This window comes from Cetorhinus maximus, chromosome 14 (assembly GCF_964194155.1).
Source record: "Cetorhinus maximus chromosome 14, sCetMax3.hap1.1, whole genome shotgun sequence".
Lineage (NCBI taxonomy): Eukaryota > Metazoa > Chordata > Chondrichthyes > Lamniformes > Cetorhinidae > Cetorhinus > Cetorhinus maximus.
Genome location: NC_135892.1, coordinates 17,851,238 through 17,873,700, shown reverse-complemented (window position 1 = coordinate 17,873,700; position 22,463 = coordinate 17,851,238). Strand labels below are relative to the sequence as shown.

Here is a 22,463-nt window from a genome sequence, read left to right as displayed (position 1 = left end):
TCATGGCCACATGCTAAAATAAAAGCCATGACCAAACAAACATTCCAAACCAACTTTAGAAATCACACATTGCGATATTGCACATAAAAGTCGATTCATCCCCCTTGTTCTTTCCCTTAATACCTGTCTTCCATGTCTTTGCCTGCCCTAGTGTGTCTAAGCAGTGCTGCTCCAATGGCTGCAGCATGGCTGGTTTAAAGAACTGCTGACTTTCAGTGGGGGACAGTCCGGGTGGCCTTGCAGGATGACCTAACCCTAATGCAGGATGACCTCAAGCAGCTTTGACCCTGGCTGCAGAACGCATCATCTCTACATGGGCAGCAGCAGTCTGGGCTGACTGGCTGATAGGTAACAGCAAGGGCACTGGCAATGTGGCAGCGGTGGGGGGATGAATGTTGTCACCACGAGAGAGGTCAGCAGGTTCAGGTTCGCCGGAGTCACGGCCTCTCCCCTGAGGCAGCACCTCAGCAATCCTAGTAATCTGTTGGAGCACGGATTGCTGGTCTGTTGTGACAGCCTGAAAGCCCCTATGAGCACTGGTGTCCGCAGCTGTGATGGCAGCAGTCTGAGCCTGCACGATGGCAAGCAGAGCCCACATAAGAGCTTCTGATTTTGCGTGGGAACAAGCTGACCTTGCATGACCTCAGTCTGAGCTTTCATGTCAACACACAGATGTTGGATGGCTTCTGCTCGGGCTGCAATGGAAGCTGAGATATCGGCCCTCAGATGCTGCATCATGGTTGGATCCACAAGTGTTCTTATGGAGCTGGCCCCCGATTCTGCACTGGGAAGGATAGGCTCCAAGCCCTTTGCAAATCCCTGTGCCAAGTTAGTGCCGGACTACTCCATGTTCCTTGACATTGACCACAGGATTTCTGGTAGGCCTGCCAATGCACCAAACCTTTGAGTCTACATGCCCATCAGCCTTCTTCTGTAGGCTGCCCCAAAGAAGTTCCCATTTCACTCCTCTGCAGCAAGAAATGTGTGAAACCACACCCTCTGTTGAGCTGGTACCTATGTTACTCTTTTCTCCCGTCCTGGCTGCCGGCCACAAGTGCCTGGTGTCTCACCACATGCAGAGCCCGCCTCTAACGTACATGCTGAATCGCTATCTGAGCTGGTGGCTGTGAGCGACAGATCGAGTGAGGGTGTTTCTTCATCATCATCACTGTCTCCCTGCTCTCCCGCCACTGTCTGGCTAAGATGTCATTCTTGGGTATCTGAAGGATGAGGGGTTGCGACAGGGTAGGGTTGTGGTGAGGGAATGGAGGGAAAGCAATAGGTGAATACTTAAGCCATCTGCAGCTTGTAAATCAATAGAGATTGTGCGTGATATTGAGGAAATGCGATGTGGGACTCGATGGGCTGAATGGCCTGCTTCTGCTCCTACGTCTTATGGCCTTATAGGAAGGAGGATTAAGAATGAGTATACTGTCATCTATATTGGTTACGACCCACTGCTGGACACAACATCAGCAATAGCCTCTCCAATAATGGCAGCATCATCTACTTCATCAGCGTGGGGACACACAGCCTTGCCTGTCAAGCCAGTTGGCTCCTGCTGCCTCTGGTTGTGCTTCGTGTTGTCCCGCGGGAGAGGGGGAATGTGTCAGTGAGTGTGGTGCAGTATGTCTGGGTGATGTCATGTTTGAATAGCTGGCAGGGTGTGCAAGCTGTGAGGCCTGGGTGTGAGCCTTGCAGCAGTGTTAAGTGGACAAGAATGAAGTAAAGCTGCGACAGTGCAATATGGGTTATAATTGATAGAGATTGTTGATGAGTGAGTGAGGGGGCGGGGTATGTTGTATTGAACATAAGTGAAGGGTGCAGGTAATGGCATATGGCATTTGAAGATGTATTTACCAACCTTACCCACTCGTGTGAGGTCACTGAACCTCTTGTGGCATTGTAATAAGGTTGGGATTTGATTCCATGCATTGATCACTGCAGCTATCTGCTCTCACTGCCTCTGAGAGTTTGTCTCGAAGGGCTTTCCCGGCCCCTCCCAGCATAGATGACATCCTTCCTCCCCTGAGCTCCTCGCCTAAGCCTCATTGGCAGTGTCAGAAAATCTTGCAGTCCACTTTCTTCCACGTTCAGCCACTTGTTTATCTTTTCGACCTACCCTGTTCCAGCCTAAATGCACCTCCCCTTTAAGCGGGGCAGGCTGACGCCAAGTAGTGCAGGTTAGTGTGAGGTCGTGCTAGCCTCTCATGATTTTGCATCCCTTGCTCAGGCATGTAGCCACTCAAGAGCAGGTTTATATCACTGACTGCACGCTACAATCATTTACACAAGCGGGCAACACAAGGTTTACATGCTGCCTGCATCAGAAGCAGTGGGAGAGGGTTAATCACCATTTTTGGGCCTTCTCAAATTTTGAGGGTGGTATCTAATACAACATAACTTCTTTCCACTAGGTCAATTCTGTTTTATTCGTAGCTGAATTGCTGCTCAGTCTGTCTGTTCCAGACTAGACACTTTGAGATAATGGCCCACATGTGAGTTCCCTGCGTATCCGGTTGTTCTGAAGCGCTGGATAGTTCCAATGTGTAGATCGAGCCTGGTGGTTTCCCCTTAACCAATGAAACAGTGGACAGTTGCAGCTTCTACCTCAAGGACTTCCCTCCTCTCCCACCCCTCTCTTGGTGAGCCCAGTGACAGTAATGAGGGTGGCCATTCACAAGTTGACCTTTATTTATCTGCTCCAACTTTAATCAGCTTTGCCAACTTTTGCTGACCTTTGAATCTGGTATGCGTTTGAGGGCGCTTGTCCCTTGTTGAAGGTTTTTTTAGACCCTTCTCTCCTTTTTGTTATTTGCTGCTGTTTTCGAAAGGTTAAGGGATGTTCTGTGAGGAGCAGCTCCCATCACAGAGTCACCTTCAACCAGGCGCACCCATGAGAGAATCTGTGCAACTATCAAGGCACAGGGCTCCAACTGTTCAGCCACTAACATCATTGGCGGAGGATTCTGCGGCGCACACTGACCTTGCGATCAGCAGTTCCCCTGTGCGCATCGGGCAGGTAAAACTCTGCACCGCCTGCTTCATCCCACCTGCCATTGAGTCATTTTGGGAGGAGAAATGAGGAGATGCAACGTATCATAAAGGGCACAAATCTAAAGGGGTTGCAGGAGCAGATGGATATGTGGATGGCTGAGTCTATGCACAAATCACTGAAGGTAGCAGGGCAGGTTGAGAAAGCAGTGAATAAAGCATACAGTATCCTGGGCTTTATAAATAGGGGCATAGACGACAAAAGCAAGGAAGTTATGATGAACCTGTAGAAAACACTGGTTCAACCTCCACTGGAGTATTGTGTCCGGTTCTGGGTGCCACACTTTAGGAATGATCTGACGGCATTAGAGAGGGTGCAGAAAAGATTCACATAAATGGTTCCAGGGTTGAGGAGCCTCAGTTACATGGACAGATTGGAGAAACTGGGGCTGTTCTCCATAGAACCATAGAGCATAGGAAAGTTACGGCACTGAAAGAGGCCATTCAGTCAATGGTGTCTGTGCTGGCTGAAAAGTAAAATATGAAAAAAGCTAGCCACCCATTCTAATCCCACTTTCCAGCCCCTGGTCCGTAGCCTTGCAGGTTACAGCACTTCAGGCGCAGTCCCAGGTACCTTTCCTTGGAGAAGAGAAGATCAAGAGGAGTTATGACAGAGCGCTGAATAATCTCCCTGAGGCACGGAGCTGCCTCGGAGAGATGAAGAGATATATTTTAAACTAATAAAGAGAATAAAAATGTAATAAAACATTTCTCCTCATGTGACTCCGTCATAATGAAAAATTAAAGTTTTTATTTTATTTTTATTTGCTTATGGAAACCTCGTCCCGCCCGTGGATGAGGTTTCCAAAAAAAACGCCAAGGCCACTTGGCCTTCTCGCCTGCCCGACAACCACTAGGTCAGACGGGCAGCGAAAAATTTACGTTAATTGATAACTTAATGGCCTTGACAGGCCTTTTAATTGTCGGTGGGTATACTGCCGGCTCCGGCATGTACCCGCCGACCGAACTATCGCGCGACTGCCCGTTGACGTTGGCACGCTCAGCCGAAGTCAACGCTCGAGTGGGTTGGGCGCGCACCCGCCGAGCGAAAAGTTCTGCCCAAGGGGTCTGGACAGATTAAATAGGGAGAAACTGTTCCCATTGGCAGAGGAGCGAGAACAGAGGATACTAATTTAAGGTGACTGGCAAAAAAAGCAACGGCAACATGAGGAAAACCCCTTTATTTTTAACACAGTGAGCGCTCAGGGATCGGGAATGCACTGCCTGAGGAGGTGGTGGAGGCAGGTTCAACCGAAGCCTTCAGAAGAGAACTAGATATTTGGAGAGAAAAGGTCTTGGAGCGCGACGGTAAAAAGCCAGGGGAGTGGGACGAGGGGAGTTGCTCTTGCAGAGAGCCGGCATGGACATAACAGGCCGAATGGCCTCCTTCTCGGCTGAAGGCTTTGTGTGATTCTTTCTGTGTCCAATCTGAAGCCGTCTAGCTGGGATTGCCAGTTTAGCAAGGACTGTGCATCATGGCGGCATTGTTAGGCACCTGAGTGTTCAGGAGGCAGCAGGCAGAGTCTATTCAGCACAGTCAATAGCGTGGAGATTAAAATGGATGCACTTACTGAATGGACTAATTGAGCTAAATGTAAGACAGAAAAGAAGCAGACAATTCCTAGGCTTTTCATTAGGTTGTTGTTGTGACAGGATCATATTGTTACAGCAGCAATATGTGCTCCTTTTAGTTTGTTGCTCCATTGCACAGTGGAGATTTCTAAATGTGTAAAATAAAGCTTAGCTTCACGATCCTAGCCAATGTGATTATATCAGCCCTTTAACTATGCCTAGTCAATAAATCTCAATGGAAACAATGTTGGTATGGCCAAATCAACCAGGCACAACAAGTATACAAGTTGCCTTGTTTAATCCTTGTCTTTACTACCTTCCAAAAGGGAAAAGTCATAAAACTAAAATAAACAAGATATTAAGGAGGGAAAACTTGGCCTAGCTTTAGATAGCTCTTTTTTTTTTTCCCTTCTCGGAACTGGCCAAAACCCATCAAGTCTGGAGACAGGCTACAGCATTAAAATTCCTGTTTCCGTGACAACAGAGATCAATTGGAACACGACACAATTAATCAGGTAACATAGCTGTCGGACTTGGAAAAGGCAGCAATCGTACGAGTCTGACTGCCACTGGGCATCTTGCCTGCCTGCAGTGCCAATGAGAATGTTGGGTGTGCCCGCTCCAGGGTTTTCACCCCTGAACTCGCTGACCTACTTGGGCTCCTGATACAGAATTACTTTGAATGTTAAATTCTCATCTTTGTCTTGAATTCCCTCAATTGCTTCCCTACCCCTGTAACCTCCTTCAGCCCTGAGACCCTCAGAGGACTCTGTATTCCTTCAATTCTTTGAAAGAGCATATAACTGCATGAGAAGCAGTTCAGAGAAGGCTCACTCGACTCATTCCCGGGATGAAGGGCTTATCTTATGAAGAAAGGTTGAACAGGCTGGGCCTTTGCCCATTGGAGTTTAGAAGAATGAGAGGTGTTCTTATTGAAACATATATGATCCTGAGGAGACTTGATAGGGTGGATAACGGAAGGAAGTTTCCTCTTGTGGGGGAGGCAAGAAGTAGGGACGTGTTCTGAAAATAAGAGGTCTCCCATTTAGGTTGGAGATGAGGAGAAATTGTTTCTCTTAGAGGCTCATTAGTCTGTGGAATTCTGTTCCCTGGAGAGCAGTGGAGGCTGGGCCATTGAATTTATTCAAGGTAGAGTTAGATTTTTGATAGACAAGTGAGTCAAGGGTTATTGGGGCCGGGGGGTGGGGGAGGGAGTCGGGGGCAGACAGGAAAGTGGAGTTGAGGCCACAATTAGATCAGCTATGATTTTATCGAATGGCAGACTAGGCTTGAAGGGCTGAATGGCCTACTCCCGCTCCTAAGTCCTATGTTCCTACGTTCTGAATTCATGCGCACCCCCACCTCCTTTTCCCCATTGCCAGCAGTGCCTTCAGGAATAGGCCTGCTCAGGAGTTCCCTCCTTACGCCTTCCCACCTCTCCCTTTGCTCCTTAAAACCTACCCCCTTGATCAAGCTGTTGCCAATCTGCCCCAATCTCTCCTTATATGGCTCATTGTCGAATGTTGCCTGATCATGCTCTAGTGAAGTGCCATGGGACATTTTACCATTTTACTATATAAGGAGGTTATGGAAATGCAAATTGTAATTGTTTTGGCAATTTTACCACCCACAAACCCAATTTCCATTCATGGAGGACAAGGCACCTGGTTGGCAATCATAGGAACTCTGATGTATGCTTGGAGCCATTGTATGGTGATTCTGTGGTAATGTTGCTGGAATGGGAGCTCAGTGCCTCTGAGTTCAGATCCAAATAATGCCAAGTATTGAAATCAAATGTAATAAATTTGCTAATTTGTAATTGGCAGTGCCGCAAAAACCCAATAGGGTCACTAATACCCTTCCGGGAAGGGAACTTAGGAACTTAGGAAATAGGAGCAGGAGTGGGCCATTCGGCTCCTCGAGCCTGCTGCGCCATTCAATTAGATCATGGCTGATCTTCTGCCTCAATGCTATTTTCCTGCACTATCCCCATATCCTTTGATGCCATTAATATCTAGAAATCTATTGATTTCTGTCTTGAACATATTCAATGGCTGAGCCTCCACAACCCCCTGGGTTAGAGAATTCCAAAGATTCACCAATTCCTCCTCATCTCAGTTCTATCCTGAGACTGTGTCCGCTAGTTCTAGACCCCCCAGCCATGGGAAGCATCCTTCCCACATCTACCCTTTCGAGCCCCTTAAGAATTCCGTGCGCTTCAATGAGAACACCTCTCGTTCTTCTAAACTCGAGAGAATACAGGCCCAGTCTCCTCAACCTCTCCTCATAGGCAACCCCACCCTCCCAGCGATCAGTCTGGTAAATCCCGGTTGCACCCCCTCTATGGCAAGTATATCCTTCCTTAGGTAAGGAGACCAAAACTGTACAGGGTACTCCAGGTGCAGTCTCACCCAAGGCTCCATACAATTGCAACAAGATACCTTTACTCCTGAAATCAAATCCTAGCCTGGCCTCACCCAGCCTGGCCAACATGTGACTCCAATCCCACTCTAATCTGGTTAACACATAATGAGGGGTGGGCAATGACTCTGGTTTGCTAGCCTTTCCCACGTTCCTCAAAGAAATGCTAAGAAGGTAGAAACAAAGGGAAGATACTGCGAATATTGAAAATCTGAAATAAAAACAGAAAATGCTGGCCAGGCTGCATCAGTGGAGAGAAAAACCAGAGTTAATGGCCAGAATTTTGACCTTGATGGATGGGCGGGCCCCACCGGCTCAGCGGCGGGAGGGCAGCCGAACTCCGCCGCCGAAACGGGGCCGGCTGCCATTTTGAGTGGGCGGGCCAATTAAGGCCTGCCCAGCAGCCTGCCCGACAGGAAGCGCTATGCACTTCCTGTGCGGGGGGTGGAGGGATTCCCCATCTGTCAAAGTGCACCCTCTTGCGCATGCGCACTGCTCCCGAGACTAAGTGCTGTCTCAGGGAGAGCGCTGAATGTTTAAAAAACTTTAAAAATAGAGAAAGAAAAACATTATTGACATGTCCCCCTCATGTGACACTGTCACACCAGATGGGACATGTTAATAAATATGAGTGAAACTTCAATAAACTTTTTTAAAAACTGAGATGAAACCTCATCCCGCCAGTGGATGAGGCTTTATCTTTTTTCAGAAGCCCGCTGGGGCTCCTGGCCTGCCCGCCAGCCTTAAGGCTGGACGGGCAGGTCTTTCAATGAGCTTAATGATCCTGTCAATGGCCTCAATTGACCATTTAAAAGGTCGGCGGGTGCATAGCTGATTTCGCTGTCCGCCCGCCTTCCTAAAAGTTTAAATGGACCGGGGTGACGTTGGGAGTTCCTCCTGACGTCATCCCGCGTCATTTTCCTGTCGGCGAGCGGGCCCCACCCCCAAATCGCCGAGGGGAAATTCCTGACCAATGTTTCAGGTCTGTGATCTTTCGTCCAAACTGGAAGATGTTAGAAATGAACAGCTTTTAAGCAAACACAGGCCTAAATTTTCCGGTCCCACCCGCTATGGGAATCATAGCGGGTGGGATGGATAATGTGACGGACCAGCAAAAGGCCCGTTGACTTTGGCTGGAATTTCTGGTCCCACAGAAAGCGGGGCCAGAAAATCACGTCCACAGAGGCAGGGAAAATTGTTGGGTGTTGGGGGGTTGGGGGTGGGGAGGAAAGAACCTGTGATAGGATAAGAGCGTAGGAGCGATTAGACGCCAAAAGGGAATGTTGGTGCAAGGCAAAAGATGGCACTGGGATAATTAAACAAAAGATAATTCCAAAGGAGATGCAAATGGTTGCAGCAAAATAGCAGAGGGAGAGGGTGGCACGAGAAATGTCTTTTTGAAAACAAGTTTCAAAAGATGTTTGACAAAGTAGCACATAATGGATTTGTTAGCGACATTGATGCCCCAGAGATTAAAGGGACAGTTGCAGAATGGATACAACATTGGCTAAGGGACAGAAAGCAGAGAATGGCGGTTTCTCAGACTGGAGGGGATGTACACAGTCATATTTCTCAGGGGTCAGTATTAGAACCACTCCTCCTTTTGGATTATATTAATGACCTGGACTAGGTCACACAGGGCGTGATTTCAAAACTTGCAGGTGATACGAAATGTAGCAAACTATGAGGAGGATAGGGACGGACATAGGAAGGAAGACTGGTTAAATGGTCAGACACACGGCCGATGAAATTTAATGCAGAGAAGCACAAAGTTATACATTTTGGTCAGAAGAATGAGACGCAGTGTAAACTAAATGGTACAACTTTAAAGAGGGAGTATGAACCGAGAGACCTAGGGGTTTATGTACACAAATCTGTGTAGGTGCTAAGACAAGTTGCCAAACTGGTTAAAGATAACATGGGATCCTTGGCTCCATTAACTGGGGCATCAAGTACAAAAGCAAGAAAGTCATGCTAAACCTTCACAAAACACTAGCGAGGCCCGTGTTCAATTCTGGGCGCCACACTTTAAAGAGCACATCAAGGCCTTGGAAAGAGGTTCATTATAAGTGGCATCAGGGATGAGGGTCTTCAGTTATGTGGGGAGACTGGAGGATTTATGATTACTCATTACAGCAGTGGCCACACTTCAAGTACTTCATTGGCTGTAAAGCACTTTGGAGTCCAGTGCTTTAGACCACAGGAGATTAAGTGAAGATTTGATAGAGGTGTTCAAAATCATGAAGGGTTCTGATAGAGTAAATAAGGAGAAACTATTTCTAGTAGAAGAAGGTAACTCACCTCCTGACACCCCAAAGTCTGTCCACCATCTACATGGCACAAGTCAGAAGGGTAATGGAATACTCTCCACTTGCCTGGATGGGTACAGCTCCAACAACACTCAAGAAGCTCAACACCATCCAGGACAAAGCAGCCCACCTGATTAGCACCCCATCCACTATCTTAAACATTCATCCCCTCCACCACCGACGCACATTAGCAGCAGTGTGTACCATCCACAAGATGCACTGCAGCAACTCACCACGGCTCCTTCGACAGCACCTTCCAAACTCACAGCTTCTACCACCTAGGAGGACAAGGGCAGCAGATGCATAGGAACACCACCACCTTGGAGTTGCCCTCCAAGTCACACACCACCCTGACATGGCACTGTATCACCATTCCTTCATTGGCGCTGGGTCAAAATCCTGGTACTCCCTTCCTAACAGCACTTGGGTGTACCTACACTACATGGACTGCAGCAGTTCAAGAAGGCAGCTCAGCACCACCTTCTCAAGGGCAATTAAGGATGGGCAATAAATGCTGGCCTAACCAGCGATGCCCATACCTTGTGAGTGAATAAATAAAAATAAATAGCCGGAGCAGAAGGATTTAAGGTGATTGGCAAAAGACTCAGAGATAACATGAGGATGAATATTTTTATGCAGTGAGTTGTTGTGATCTAGAATGCACTGCCCGAAAGGCTGTTGGGAACAGATTCAATAGTAATGTTCAAATGAGAATCGGATAAAGACGTGAAAGGGAGAAAATGTTAAGGCTTGGGAAAGGGCAGAAGAGTGGGATTAGTTGTATAGCTCTTTCAAAGAGCTAGCACAGGCACGATGGGCTGAATAGCCGGTTTCTGTGGTATATCATTGCATGCTGATAACTAGGTATTGAAGTCGCAGGACATGAGTTTGCTTCCCGATCCTTCATGTGATGACCCTCAGATAACAATCACAATAACATCGAGATGTTGAGGAACTCTACATTTCCCCATTTGGACCAGTCACTCTGGGATCTACCCTTGCACTTGTTGGCAGATCTCCAGCAAAGTTGTGTGAGGTGGCGTAGGGAGGGTGCAGGGACCAACGCTCTGGGGGGGTAATCTAAACAACAACAAAAAAGGCCTGTTACCGTGCACCCATTCATCAGGTTTCGCCTGCTGCCCAACCCCACGCCTTACAGTCACCTCTCCTCAATGTCCATCAGTTTGCCCAATTGTAGACAAGCTAACCAACATGCAGAGTGACTGTGGAGCTGGCAAACTCCTAGTCTCGTCACGGACGTAAAAAATACCTAAAGACAAATACTTGCATTTATATAGCGCCTTTTACAACCTAAAAGTCTCAAAATGCTTTGTCAATTAAGTATTTTGGAAGTGTAGCAACCTTTGCAATGCAAAAAACCTGACAGCCAATGTGAGCACAGCCAGATCCCGCAAACAGCAACGCGATAGTGGCCATCGGGCTTTAGTGGTGTTGGTCGAGGAATAAATATTGGTTAGGACAGCGGAAGAACGCCCGACTCTTCCTTGGAATGTGGTATGGGGATATTTTACATCCATCTGAGGGCCGCTGTTTAGCATCGCATCCAAAAGACAGCATCTCAACAGTGCCCAGAAGTAGAGAGCCAGAAAAAGGGATACCCTGACCTCGCACAGTGAGGCCAGGTGTAATGGCATTGAACATTGGTGACGAATGCCATGTTTGAATGCAAATTAGTTTGCATTCTGGCAGATTGAAAACAAGGAAAAACGTCTCAGATTCAAGTAGCCGAATGGTTTTGCAGTGAGCAGTCCTCCTGTCAGGTACACCTAGGGGAGATGGTGGTATAGTGGTAATATCACTGGGTTAGTAACCCAGAGGCCTAGGCTAATGCTCTGGGGGACATGGATTCAAATCCCACCATTGCAGCTGGTGGAATTTAAAATTCAATGAATAAAACCTGGAACTGAAAGCTTGTCTAGCCAAGAAACTATGATCAAGTTGTAGGCACCCACCTGGTTTGCTAATGCCCTTTAGGGGACAAAGTCTGCTGTCCTTACCTAGTATGGCCTACATGTGACTCCAGATTCATAACCAGCATGGTTGAATCTTAACTGTCCTTGGAAATGGCCTAGAAAACCACTCAGTTCAAGGGCAATGAGGGATGGGCAACAAATGCTGGCCTTGCCAGTGATGCCCACATCCCCTGAAAGAATAAATTAAGCTTCAGATTCAGCTGTACTGTTACATGGAGTTGGAGTGGATGTCAGGCTTCCTGAGAGGGAGGGAATGCCAGAAGAAGAGTCATCCTCAGATCATACTCGCACATCTCTATTGGGACCTCCTGGGGTCATGAAAAGTGCTATATAAATGCAGTTGTCTTGGAATAGTGCTGAGGTCTAGGAGCAGGGTGTTCAGATAGTCCCTCAGCCAACATTTATCTTTAAAGTCGTACATTCGGCCCTTATTTTTCCATTTTTATTTTTAAAAATCCCCACATCCACATCTGTATTAGGAACTGCCAATGCAAACAAGTCACATTGTAATTACAGCTTCTGGACAATGGTGGCATTGCTGATCTCCTGTATACAGGACAGTGCGATTATGACAGGACCAGCTCATGTTCTCTGTTTTCATTAGGAACTTGTGGTGGAAAAAGTTGGCACGAATTGGGTGCTCTTCAATATGTAGGAAGTGGGAAAGTGTTAAATACAAAGACTCCTTTCAGGGGAAGGCAGGTTGAGCTGTTTTTTCTCCATCATATTGGTGGATAACTTGTGAATGAATAAAACTCTGCCAACCCCTTTGGTTCATTGTGAAAGCTCATTCAAAGCTTTTTAAAAAATAAGCGTGGAAATCTCCAAATTCATGACAGTCTCAGTTTTCTGGATCAGAAAATTGAGAACACCTACAAAGTCAGTCACTGAGAAGGTATTCTGACTGCATGCCTATCAGGTGACAACTAAAGCCTTGCTGAATTTACTGTATAAAGTTTACAGACTACTTAGACCACCTATAGCCACCTCCGTGACATTGTCCGTCTCTGCTCCTGCCTCAGCCCAACTGCTGCTGAATCCATCGTCTGGAGCTGACTGTTCCAGTACATTCCTAGTGACCTTTCCACTTTCTACCCTTCATAAACCGCACCTCATCCAAAGGCCTGCTACCCGTAACCTATCCCACACCGTTTCCCGTTCACTCATCACCCCTGTGCTCACTGACCTATATTGGCTCCCAGTCCACCAATGCCTTTCTGTTTAAAATTCTTCTCACTATGTTTAAATTCCTTCATGGTCTTGCTGTGCTTCATTCCTAGAACATCCAGTCCTACAACCCTCTTGAGATCTCATTCTTCCCCCGGCTCAGTCCTTGTGCATCTCCCTGCAAAGCCTCCCCACCCCTCCCCCCCGCTGGCCCCCCAGCATTGGTGGTCATGCCTTCAGCTGCCAAACTGCAATTCCTTCCTTAACTCTCCACCCCTCTCTCTGACTTTAAGACACTCCTGAAAACATACCTCTTGGACCAAGTTCTTCATCACCCCTGCTAATAATTGCCTCTTTGGTTCAGCATCCAGTTTTGTCTGGATTCACCCCTGTGAAGCATCTTTGCATGTTTATCTTAAATGTGCTATTTACATGTAGGTTGATGTATTTCCATAGAATATAGCAGTTTGATCTTAATATTGCCTTTAATAATTAATTGTTTTCCTCTAAGTCACATTCCTTCTACATAAGAATACAAAATACTATTCACTGAGCTGTCCAAACCATCTTAGTAATGTTGGGTGACTCAGTCCATAACTGGTTTGTTCAGTCCCCATCTTGCTTCATCTTGGAACCTCTGAAATGAGGCTTTCTCATCTCAGCTAAGCCACTCCTGTCACTGATGATTATCTACCGGCCTTTCAGCTCACAGCAGACACATGCTCCCAGAGTCTATTTACTAAAGACATACCCTTTGTGTTCCAATCATCTACAATTGGCAGCTGCCAAAGTTGTTATTCTTTAATTTCATTATCTCAGCTCCCTCCTTCTGAAATCACTCCTTCCTGTTTGTTGGGTAATGAGTCTTTTTGCTTTCCAATCGGCGTAGGAAGGCCGTGTGTCACAAGGATGGATAAGTTGGCGGGATAATGGCTGGAGTGTGCAACAAGTCATGAGATGAAACCTTCAAGAATACATTTAATCACACTTAGCAACCCTATTGACTATCAGTCAAACATTTCCACAATCCCCCTGCCCACACCACCCCCCACCCCCTGTTTCATTCAGACATGGTCACTTACAACAGGACTTCCCAGTTGGAGATTAGACTGTGTTGCTTTAAACATAATGAATGAAGGCAAGGTATTACATAAATTTGGGACATAGGAAGAAACAGGAGGAGGCCATTCAGCCCTTCATGCCCATTCCACCATTCAATTAGATCCTGGCTGACTTGTATTTTAATTCCATCTACCTCTCATGATTCCATAGCCCTTAATCCTCCAAAAGCAAAAGTTTGAAATGTTCAAATTACCTTTCTCAACAGCTTTTTAGGGAGCGAATTCCTGATTTCCACTGCCCTTTGTGTGAGGAAGTGATTTTTGATCTCTCCTCTAGCTCTAGAATTAAAGCTACACCTCCTTGTTCTGGATTCCCCCACTAGAGGAAAAAGTTTCTCCCTGTCAAACCTATCAAACCCTTTACTCACCTTAACCACCTCAACTAGATTGTCCCTTAATCTTCTATATTCAAAGGAATACAAGCTTAGCCGATGCAGTCTGTCCTCGTAATTTAACCCTTTTTGCCAATGATTTTTGAAGAAAGTGTCAATGTTCTTAATACAGCATAATGAAATGTGTTAATGGATTTGATTTTCATTTGATTCATGTTCTGAGCATGATTGAAATCTGTATATGCTTGCTCCAAAATGGGCACGGTGCTGAGCTGCCCAGTCTCATGTACAGCCGGCAGACTCTCAGTGTTTGCTCTATGTCTTGTGTTCATTGTCTTTAGTGTGTATGTACCTCTAACACAGTCTTTTCCACCCACTCTCCCAGGATTTGTGGATTTAACGCTTCACGACCAGGTGCAACTGCTGGAATGCTGCTGGTTAGAAATTTTGATGATTGGCCTTGTCTGGCGCTCCATGGAACATCCAGGGAAGCTCATATTTGCACCAGATCTGGTTTTGGACAGGTACTTCCATCTTAGTTCATTGGCTTGGTGGGATGAGGTTTCCTAAAGCAAATAAAAATAAAATTTAAAAATGTTAAAATTTAATGAATAACATGTCCCTGCTCGTGTGACAGAGCCACGTGAGGGGACGTGTTTTATTGCATTGTTTATTTCTTTATTTTTTTTTTAAAAACTCTTCATCTCGCTGAGGCAGCTCTGTGCCTGGGGGATATTATGTAGCGCGCACTCACCCGCATGAGTGAAGGTCACATTCGCCCAGCTTGCCCTCCTCCCCCCGCCCACACAGGCAGTGCTCAGCGCTGCTGCCCGTGTTTCACGCTGGACTGGCCTTAATTGGCCCGCCGGCGTGAAATCGCCTTCCGGCCTCGATTGCGGGCGACGGTCAGCTTCCCGACTGCCTTTGCCCGCCCCCGCCGAGCCCGCCCGGCGAGGCCAAGATTCTGCCCATGAAGTGGGCATGCGCTCTGGTGTGCTTTACAAATGCCGCCCGGAGTAAGGAAGAGCTGAGGTCATGGCGTGGCAGGCAAACCTGAACCCGCCCGAGAGTGACCCGGCGTGTTCCCCGTGAATTTTTTTAAAAATTCATTCACGGGATGTGGGCTTCGCTGGCCGGGCCAGCATTTATTGCCCATCCATAGTTGCCTTTGAGAAGGCGGTGGTGAGCTGCCTTCTTGAACCGCTGCAGTCCATGTGGTGTAGGTACACCCACAGTGCTGTTAGAGAGGGAGTTGCAGGATCTTGACCCAGCGACAGTGAAGGGACGGCGATATATTTCTAAGTCAGGATGGTGAGTGACTTGGTGGGGAACTTCCAGGCGGTGGTGTTCCCATGTATCTGCTGCCCTTGTCCTTCCAGATGGTAGTGGTTGTGGGGTTGGAAGGTGCTGTCTAAGGAGTCTTGGTGAATTCCTGCAGTGTATCTGCATAATTAATGAGGGTACGGCGTGAGAATCCGCCATTGCGGCCAGTGGGTGAAACGTCCATTTTCCCACCCACTACCGCACTTTGTGCAAATCTAGGACAATTCTGCCTATTTCCATACCTACTTCTTTCAACTCTGGGTTGTAGAATATCAGGTCCCCAAGGACTTATCGACATTCAGTCCCATTAATTTCTTCAACACTAAGTTCTTACGAATACTAATTTCCATCAATTCCTCATTCTCCCTAGTCCTTTGGATCTATAATTCTGGGAGATTTCTTTTATCTTCCTCAGTGAAGACAGTCACAAATTAATCATTTAACTCCTCTGCTATTTCTCTAATCCCCATTATAAATTTTCCTGACTCTGCCTGTAATGGACCCACATTTGTCTTAGCCAAACATTTCCTTTCTAAGTACCTATAGAAGCTTTTGCAGCCCGTTTTTATGTTTTTTGCTACTTTACATTCATACTCTATTCTCCCTTTCTTTATCAGTTTCTTGGTCCTCCTTTGCTGTTTTCTAAATTGCTCCCAATCCTCAGGTTTACTACTATTTCTGGCAAACTTATAGGCCTTTTAATCTTATACAATCCTTAACTCCCTTTGTTAGCCACGATTGACTGGCTTTTCTTTTTGGGTTTTTGTGCCTGGAAGGAATGTCTAATTGTGGTAAACTATGTAATCATTCTTTAAAGGCTATCCATTGCGTATGTACTGCCATACCTTTTAATGTATTTTCCCAATCCACCTCTGCCCCTCTTACCTTCATTAATTCCTTTATTCAATTTTAACAACCTGGCTTCAGATTGAACTGTCACACTTTCAAACATAGTGTAAAATTCTATCATAGTATGGTCACTCATCTCTAAAGGTTCTTTTACAGCAAGATTATTGATTTGCCCTTTCTCGTTACATAACATTAGATCTAAAATAGTCAGTTCTCTAGTCAGTTCCTCAACATACTGCTCTAGAAAACCATCCTTAACACACTCCAGAAACTCTTCCTCCACAGCTTTAGGGTTCATTTGGTTTACCCAGTCTATATGCAGATTGAAGTCACCCATGATTACTGTATTTATCACCCATGTGACATGCATCTCTAATCTCCTGCTTAATACCATGCCCCACACTCCCACTACCGTTTGTTAAACAACTCCTATCGATGTTCGCTGTCCCTTGTTATTTCTTAGTTTCACCCAAAAAGATTCCACGCATTGTTCTTCCGATCTGAGATCCTCTCTTACGAACGTATTGATCCCATCCCTTATTGTCAGCGCATTACATTAGCACATCATTATAAGGCCAGCCCACCGGACTCACCCCGCCCGCCAGAATGTCCGCCCACGTCAGTGGGAAAACACGTCCACGTGTTTCACAACAGCATATATAAGGCATGCACTTGGCGGGCTGCACTTCACTCGGGACTTCAAGGTTTATTTGCCTATCTTGCTCTGGGCAGCACTCAGAGACATCAGCGCCAGGCTTCACAGACACCACCACATCACTTTTAGGGGGGCTCACTGGCAGGTCTCTACCTACCAGATCAGCCAAAAGTGGGTGGCTTTTCAATGGCGTCAGGCTAGGCCTTGCTTGGGGAAGTGGGGGGGGAAATGGCCTCAGGCAAGGGAAGAGGCTGCACGATGAGGGCTGTACTGGGGAAGGAAGGTATCCCAGGGTGTGAGTGGCCTCAAGATGGTGAGGGCTGAGGAGGCAGTCTCCAGAGGAGATGAGGCCAGATGGATATGCGAGGGTGTCTGTGTGAGAATGGGTGGTGATGTCCCTTGAGCTGGCAGTTAGTGAGATGCCAGTGAATGTGTGATGGCTTTGTGAGTATGTGAGAGTGATGAGATGGTTGCCATATCCTGGCTGCACGGATGAGATCATTCATCCTCTATCTGCTTTGGATGGCCAACCTCCTCTGTGCAGCATTGGCACTGATCCCCACTTCCATCGCCTGCCAAGCCAGAAGGGTAATGTTGTTGCCCCTCCTGTGGCCAGAGAGGGGGTAGAGGACATCACAGTGGGCCTACATGGTGTCCAAAAGGCCCTCGAGGGCTGCAGCCTTCTTGCCTTTCAGGGACATGTCTTCTTTGCTGCAGCCCTGGGCTGGAAGCACTGAACGCGGCTGTAGTTTAAATGTGGTGCCTGGTGTGATGAAGCGGTGAGGTGATGGTGTGGCAGACGAATGAGAGCCCGCCCGTCATGGAAACGGTGCGTTTCCCGGGAACGCATAAGTAAAACGTCATTTTACCCACCCGCTACCACACTGAGCGCAAACCTGGGACAATGCTGCCCTTTGAAATGTTTCTGAGAGATTTCATAAGGAGGCACATAAATGTAAATGTTCCCTCCTTTATTACGTGTTTTTTTTCTTAATTTCTCCTCATCCAAATTATATATTTTTTTGGAACATATTGGTTCTTTTAGTTTTAGCATGACAGGAGGTACATCATAGTCAAGATGAAAGCAAAATACTGCAGATGCTGGAAATCTTAAAAACAAAAAATTGCTGGAAAAACTCAGCAGGTCTGGCAGTGTCTGTAGAGAGAGAAACAGAGTTAATGTCTCGAGTCCATATGACTCTTCTTCAGAGCTCAGATGTGCCAGATCTGGCAAGTTTTTCCAGTATTTTTTGTTTTTACATCATAGTCAAGAGCTGCTAAGATGTCCAGTGGGAATATTAAAATTAGTCCAAGAGAATTAAGGAGTGATGGGGTTAGGGGAATGAGTAGCATGGAGAGTGTATAACTATGTAAATACATACCAAGAGTAATGGACAGGAAGAAAAAAACAGTGGATTAATCACCCTGTACCACACAACTGAGGAGCCTGGGGCATAACAATAAATACACTCTGCACCCTACCCAAAACAATATAATCTCCTGAGTGAGGTGAAAAACCAAATGAAAAAAAGCCCAGACCAATGTAGATGAATCCCTGTCTGATGATTACAATATTCATGGTAGAGAAAGACGTTGGCAAATCATAATGGGGCAAGTTGGTGGAGGAATATGTGAAGAGAGGCAGGTGAATGGACTACAAGCTGTATGGACAGCAGGTTATGAGATTGAGAGAGGGAGAAAAAGAGTCCATTTGTGTTTTAAACACAGTTCTCTTGGGGTGCAGCAAAGTGACCAGACATTCTGAAGGAACTGCTCACTTCATTGAGATCGATCAAGTCCAACACAATGAAACCAGAGGGATCATTAATGATCGTTTTATTGCTACAGACAGGGAAGTAGGGCAGATGTGAAGTTGCATTTGTGTGTTATTTCTGCCACATTATGAATTCGAACCTGGTGATAGTGAAAAATACCAAGTGTGCCAGCTATTGAGGGTGGTTCTGTTAACAGTAACCAAGGCTACAAATTCTAATTATTTGGTACACTCAGGCCTCATTCAGATGAGCATTTAATCTTCTTTTTAGTAATTGGACGTGGGCTTCGCTGGCTGGGCCAGCATTTATTGCCCATCCCTAGTTGCCCTTGAGAAGGTGGTGGTGAGCTGTCTTATTGAGCCGCTGCAGCCCATGTGGTGTGGGTACACCCACAGTGCTGTTAGGAAGGGAGTTCCAGGATTTTGACCCGATGCCTGTGAAATAAAGCTATTGTGACAGAAATGCAGTTCAAGAATAGAACATTTCAGCCATTCTGACATCTTTGAGGGCCTCCAGTGTTCACAATTGTAGCCTTGTCATTTAGGGTTGCCAACTCTCTAGGATTGAATTGAAGGTCAATCTCCAGGATGCTGCTATGTGCAGAAAAATTATCAGGACATTAAAAAAAATAGTTTAAAAAAACTATTTGAATATTTCATTTTACCAGATATAAAAATATTGAAAATGGGAAAGAAATGCTGTTTGGCTGACAGTCAATATCATCCAATTGGATAATGAAGCTTTTAGATTGCCATAGAACCCAAACTGGGTCACTAATGCCCTTTAGGGAGGGAACCCTGCTTGCTTTCCAATTGGCGCAGGAAGGCAGTATGTCACAAGGATGGATGTGTTGGTCAGTTATTGGCTGGAGTGTGGGGGCAAGTCATGATGAAATTCCCAGGAAAATGCTTAATCACAGTTGACAACCTATTATCATTTGCAATAATTTACTACATTTTTCCTTGCAAGGCGTCTCTGGCATATATCATGTCAGCAGAATCCACAAGTGGTTATGTGACGGGACCAGTAACCCATCAGTTTTCAAAATTGGGAAATCAAAATAAGGCATCAGTGAAAGCGACCACAAAGCTGTTAGATTGTCATAGGACCCAAACTGGGTCACTAATGCCCTTTAGGGAGGGAACCCTGCTGTTGGTATCCTGTCTGGGCCTTTATGGGTGACACAGGTCCCAGAGCCACATGACTGACGTTTAACTGCCCCCTGAAGTGGCCTAGTGAGTCTCTCAATGGACAATGGATGGTGACTTTGCCTGCGACATTCACATCCTGGGAATGAATAGTCAAAGAAGAGATACGGTCTGCAATATGTATCTGACTGTTTACAGTCGGCAGAGTGACTGGACACTCTGCTGAAGGATCCATCCTACAGGTGAAATGAGATCTAAAGACAAGACAGTCAGAAAGGAAGACAAAGGGGATAGAAGTCAAAAAAGAAATTTGTCACACAGTCGGAAAGTCGAAGGACACCCAGTCTTCCGTTGCAGCATCCAACTGTCTGCTGAATGATTCTGGAGCTTTCCCCTTCACAGTTGTACCTGGAACTCCCATCATCCACCCTACAGTTAATAAAAGCAAAATACTGCAGAAGCTGGAGATCTGAAATGAAACAGAAAGTGCTGGAAAACTCAGCAGGTCTGGCAGCATCACTGGAGAGAGAAACAGAGTTAACGTTTCGAGTCCAGTATGATTCGTCTTCGCACTCCAACCTACCTCAGCCTTGTGCGAGTTTGAACCTTTGTTCCCCATGGCCTAGTGTCATGGTTTAACCAGCAGTTGTATCCCTTTTCCAAACTGTTTACTGTCTTATATTTATAAGGTCATTATTCAGCCAAATTTTTATTAGAGCTGAGAAATTCAAGTTTCACTTGTCTTCCAGTCAATGTGAGCGATGAGTCTTCTTGTGCTTCCCCGAATGGCCCCCACAGTTTCAACGCCTGCCTTGGGCTGGATTTTACACATCCACGCCGCGCACGTTTTCGGCAGGATGGGCATGTAAAATAGAGCAGGTACCAACCCCACCTTCCTGCCCACCCCTGAGCTCACTCCCAGAACACTGTACGTGGGTGGGTCCCGAAATCAGCAGTCCGTCCGCCATATTTAAATAAATAATCAAGGGTCAACTGAGCTTGTCAACAAGCCAATTGACCCCGATAAGCTGCCCACGCAGCTGGTTGGTGTGAGAAGTTGGGTGGAATTGGGCAGGCTGTTTTTTAAAAAGCTTTTTAAAAGGGCGGGAAGGAAGGGGGAGTTATTATCCTTGAGGTTGCCCTTTGTGCATCAGAAGGGCAGTTCTCTGAGATAGTAGCCACCCCCCACCTTTATTCCTACCTGCCTGCTCGCCAAAACCCAACATCCCCAACCCCCCACCCCCTCCCTAAACTGGCGGAACCCTCCCCGCCCAACACCCCGGACTTAGCTCGCTCCGGGCTTACCTCGCTCCAGACTTACCTCGCTCCGGGATCCATTGGGCCTTCTTCTCTGGACTGGTTGCACTCTTGGCGTTGCCAGGACTGCTGGAGCGGCTGGCCAATCTGATTGGCCGGCAGCTGCCGAGGGCGTGACTTCCTCGGCAGTGAGAGGCGCAAGTCCCACTGTCAGGCAATGTAGCCCACCCGCAGCCTGTCACGGCTGCTGGGCAGGCTGGCGTACAGTCAGTCGGCTTCCCGCCATCTTTGCTTCGGCCCCCCCACCCCCGTAATATGCAGCCCCTTATGTCTGAATGACCAGAAACATGAGTACTCAAGGGTGACAACTGAAAATACTGACATGCACCCTACTGTCTGGTTGCAAAGTTTAGACTTTGATTTGCATTGACCCCTGCTCCACAGTGTTGAGTGTCGAGCCTACTGAAACATCTAGAATCCTTTCAATGTTAATCCCAATTTAAAAGGTAAAGAACCAGTTTCTATTCTAAAGCTAATATACCAGTCACTTTATTTTTCTCAGCCACAGCTTGAAATACAACCTTGAAACGAGCAGGAAATAATCATCCTTCTTAGCCATGTCCTCATTGCAAGTGGAACTCTGTACAATATTGAAAACAATGTTCGAACAAAGCAATATTTTCAATGAATGATTTGCTTGCTCTACTGATATACGGTCCTCCCCATTGTGTCTGCTGAGCTTTAAGACAACATGTTGGCCAATCAAAGTCCTGGAGAACACCTCAGATGATGAGGGCACCTCGGTAACAAGAGATATAGATGCTGGCTCCATAATAATATTCAATTAACGTTGGAGAGACCTGAGTAGTTATTTCCTGGAGCAACTAGGAGCAAGGCTGCAGATTTTGCACCATTAAGTGAATGGATGGAACAGCGGTCTATCTGAAGCTCCAACTGCGCCAATTCCACTTGTGTAATGTATGTATCTGGGAGGTCCTGCATGACCTTTGCCAATATCTTGCTCAAGCAGGAGCATCATCTCCTCCACAAGCATCTAGAATGATGTTGGGGGAGAGGCAGGTGGAGACTGTAGAGGAGTCAGCATTCCTCCTAGTGCAGCTGAGGTGTTCCCTTGCTCACTGTTTGGTGCAGAGCCTGCTCCATATTTGCAATAGCTCAAAGAAAGTCCACTAAAGGACACAGGAACAACTCTTCCTATTGTTCAACAGCACACAGGCTTCCTCTGACCAGGACAATTCTCCCTTGAGTGGATTTCTCACTTTTGTGTGTCTTGTCCCATCCTCTGAACTATTTTTGTTTCCTCATGAATGGATATAAGGGAACTGAATGAAGCTGACATCTTAGTGGTGAGAAGGAGGATATTGTGCACCTTATGACATGGGGCATGAGAGTAATACTGACAGAAATTCAAGAAGGATTGCTGCAGATAGCGGACACCCAGATTTTAGAATAAATCATTCTCAGT

The 22,463-nt window shown here is 46.5% G+C and overlaps 1 protein-coding gene across 1 annotated transcript in view; it reads left to right on the top strand.

Annotated features, from left to right (window-relative positions):
- esr1 (estrogen receptor 1) overlaps positions 1–22,463 on the top strand; it is a 249,542-nt gene that overhangs the window by 168,973 nt on the left and 58,106 nt on the right. The window contains exon 5 of the mRNA XM_078556590.1: positions 14,356–14,494. Within this exon, the coding sequence (XP_078412716.1) occupies positions 14,356–14,494 (139 nt within the window). The remainder of the gene's footprint in view (positions 1–14,355; positions 14,495–22,463) is intronic.